We start from the raw sequence: 3,739 nt of genomic DNA, 5'->3' as shown, positions 1-3,739 counted from the left end.
ATTTGATTCTTTTCCCTCCTACTGGAAGTTTTATGGTTGTCCCATCTAGCTCATTTAATGCACAAGTAGCCTTACCACATAGGGTCCAAACCATCTTTTGGAAACTTTATGCATGGCACTATGCTGGTTGTCTAAACTACTATCATACACCAATACCCAATCCCCATCTTGTATGGTTCTTGGCCTCAATCTATGTCTTTTGTCAAACCGTTTCTTCTATCGGCATGATAGGTTTTGGACCATACATCAATTCAACAGGCATATATTCTTAACAGCATTATGAGTTGTTTTGGCAGCCATAAATCATAAGGGAGCAATCGTGACCACTTTTTTACCTTCTCTCCACATGATTTTGCCAATGCCTTCATAGTAGCTTGATGACCTCTTTCACTTTTTCCACTTCCTTTGGGTTATAAGCTGAAGTTAAAGCAAACATTATCCCCAACGGTGCAAAGAAAACATGAGCTTCAACTGCATCCAGCTCACCCCTATCTGCTGTAATTTTTCCCACATAGCCATACCACATTGGGGCTGATCTTCTCCTTCTTGGCTTATCTTATCACTTGCTTTTGTGCATGTAATGATGGACTGAATGAAGAGAACAGATTCTAGTCTTTCTCTCTCCTCCCTCTCTCTCTTCCCTATGGGTTGTTCATGTGTACTCTCTTCCGGGTGGAAGAATGAAGAAAGTGATGATGAAGATTGATAGAGATGCTGAAGATGGAAGTACAGCATTGGATTGAGAGCAATGGAGGCTCCATCTGTTGGTTATGCATGCACTCAAGGCATCTCGGGTTACGAAAAAACATGGTATGATCATTTTTATGAAGAAAAATGAAGGATTTTTGATAGTTTATGATGATGATTATGTTCTTATTGGATAAAATTTTATTTGTGGCCGATTTGCATTATGAATAAGTTTTATGCATTAGAAAATGTTGGTTTTGCAATGATTTACATGCTTTATTTAATTCCCGTAAACCCGAAATGCGGTTTTTAAGTGGTAAAATGCTAACTCTTTTGTTTCGGGTGGAGGAAATTTTATCCCATGGAGGGAATATGAAAGATAAATTGAATAATAGTATGGTGAAGTGAGTGGGATAAGAAAAATCAGAAAATTTTATATTTTATTAATAAATAAATCAAGAAAATGGGAAAAATGAGTGAAAAATAGAAATACGACTTGAAAAAATAGGAAAAAATATAATGATTGTTTGTGGATGTATGGTAGTGGTAAGGCATGAGGTTTGGCCTCAGTTTTCCCTATCTCTTTGTCAAAGTTAGTGATTTATCGCTTTCTATACATTAAAAAATCACAAAATGAACCTCTACACCTATGCAACGAAAGCAATACCTAAACGTAGGGGGTTGGGATGTTTGAATGGTGTGATTTGCATGCTGATTGTTGCTGATTTTCTGATGCATTTTATGTCATAGAGTTTCGTGTTATGTTAATTAAGAGGATAGTAGCATGAGTGTGGTCTCGGTGCTATCCTTTCATCACCGCAACAGGTTAGTAAATGCATGATAAAGCCTGATTGTGCACAAGCACATTGCTGATTTGAAAATGATGTTTGAGCACCTTAGAATCATTCACTTTGTATGTGCATGATGATCATGGTACCGGAATAAAAACCCTGGATGCATAACACCTGTTTGCAATGACAATGACTTACGTTTGAGTGTGGTAAGGCATCCTTGGCTGTAGGATAGACGTTCGGTTCTTGGGGGATTATTTTGGTGTCCCCTTACTTATTCTTGAAACGTAGAAGGGAACATAATCTATTCTACAGGGTCATTCATTTGAGAAACGTTGTCGAAGGGTTTTCGAAAGCAAAGTCACAACCACATAGGACCTTGACTAATTTCAGGATAGAAAATCAATCATACAAATAAGCAAGAAGAGAGGATTTGTATGCAGTAATAGATCCGCTAAGCTTCCAATGAGACCTTGTCTATGCAGCAATGATAAGACCAAAAGCAAGTTTTCAGCTGAGCATAGAATTCATCCTTCAACATAGGAACATTCAGTACAAATCCGGTTATCAACTACAGACAGAAATTTCAGCATTGTCCTTTCAGCAGCATCAGCTAAGGGATGGATCTATGGATCCACAGACTTAACAATAAACCCATAGGGAACTTGATTTCAAATGATGAGGTGAACAATATCTCGAGCAATAGTCAATGTTGCAGGCATGTCTTTCAGAGGTGGCTCCCTTCCAAGAACAAGAGGGTTGGCCACAGGTTGATCTAAAACCATGTATTCATTTGCATTCTTCATAAGCTGACAAACTGACTTGTTTTTTATACCAGTTGATATCTTGATAATTTGACGCCTTGAGCTCACGTCAACTACCATTTACCACATTAAAAGAATCCTCTAACCTTGTAGATGAGTAAATGAGCTACGAACATAAGCTTCAGAGCCTCCCTTTTCCCATAAATGGAACAGGGAATATGAAACCTACAGATATTCCGTAGCTTACCCACAAGAATAGACAGGTGCTAGTCTCAATGCATTAAAATAGACTGTTCATTCTGATATCATCAGCTGACACCTCATACAACACTTGTTCTATTGATACAATGAGGGTGCTAGGAGTCAAGTGAGGAAATAATCCCTACCCACAAATTGACTTTTGATATACCAATGGTGCATGCATCCAACAACTACTGCAAGGATCCAGACATTGTGCTAGCCACCAAATTCTTCACTTTTTGAATTGGCAATTACCAGTTTCCACTTTACTTGGTTGTCTGTTTCCCGTATATTGTTGTGTTGGGCACACGCTTGTTTCTGAACACCATGTACCCAACAGATAAGACCACTCCCAACATCATCACAATTGCTCCAATCAGGTAACGTGTAGGTCCTGGTGGTTCAATTTCCAGAAGGCGTCGGAACGGCATGGCTTCATCCACGAGGTGAAGGCGTTGCGAAGGATGATGCGATCGATCGGTCAATCGATCTTCAGTCACAGCTCAAGTCTCCTGCTTCGTCAGCCTTAAAGCCCGAACTCACACTGGTTGCGAACCAAACGCCAGTTCCACATTCAATCTCTCCACCTCTCTATCTTCTACATGATGATCAACAAGTCTTCAGTCGAGCACCCTTGATGGATTCTAGTCCCCTCAGTCACACTCTGCAAGCTCCCCTTTTGATAGATCTCCCCTCCTTGCATCGTACTCCTTCCTTTCTTCTTCCCGCAGTCCAAAGTACTATTCTTCCATGAGAACAAAAAAAAAACAATCGTGGAATTACAAATTCTGCTTTCCCCCCCAGAAAACTAATTCGAAGATCTCTTCATTGCCCACTGAGGCAACCTGGCGAGATTTTGATTTGATTATGCTCCTGTAGAAGCTCCAATCTCTCAGGGATGTGCGGAATTGATCTGTCCAGTGGCTATTATTCTTTTCCTGTAATGAGTTAGGGACCTGTAGGGTTCAGAATCATCATTGCCATCTGAGCTTTTTGCATCCGGGGTATTTACTGGATCAATATGATTATTGGTACACCCCTCGATTCAAAAGAGTGGGAAGGAAGTAGTTTTGATTGCCAGAAGGCGCATAATGAGGCCTCCCAAAGAAGGAGTCTCCCTTGACTCATCGTCGTAACCGAACATTAACCAGCACATGAAGCCCTTCTCCTGGATTTTTTTTCTTCAACATCCTTCCTCGACTTTTTCCCTCCTTCCAAAATTGCAGAACTCCCCCTCTGATTAGCAAAAAAACTCTA

The 3,739-nt window shown here is 40.1% G+C and overlaps 1 protein-coding gene across 1 annotated transcript; it reads right to left on the bottom strand.

The window, feature by feature from the left end:
• Positions 1 to 2,748: 2,748 nt before the first annotated feature.
• LOC148022791 (uncharacterized) lies at positions 2,749 to 2,913 on the bottom strand. Its single transcript, XM_087695127.1, has one exon. It carries the CDS (start codon positions 2,911 to 2,913, stop codon positions 2,749 to 2,751), a length of 165 nt encoding a protein of 54 aa, XP_087551253.1.
• Positions 2,914 to 3,739: the final 826 nt, after the last annotated feature.

The sequence above is a fragment of the Lygodium microphyllum genome, chromosome 16, assembly GCF_053477565.2.
Source record: "Lygodium microphyllum isolate KBCC chromosome 16, Lygodium_microphyllum_v1.1.10, whole genome shotgun sequence".
NCBI lineage: Eukaryota > Viridiplantae > Streptophyta > Polypodiopsida > Schizaeales > Lygodiaceae > Lygodium > Lygodium microphyllum.
The sequence above is the reverse complement of the archived record's forward strand: the minus strand, read 5'-3'. Positions and strand labels throughout refer to the sequence as shown.

Excerpts from the sequence above, each read along its gene's own strand:
- LOC148022791 (XM_087695127.1), bottom strand. The coding sequence starts at position 2,913 with ATGCCGTTCCGACGCCTTCTGGAAATTGAACCACCAGGACCTACACGT.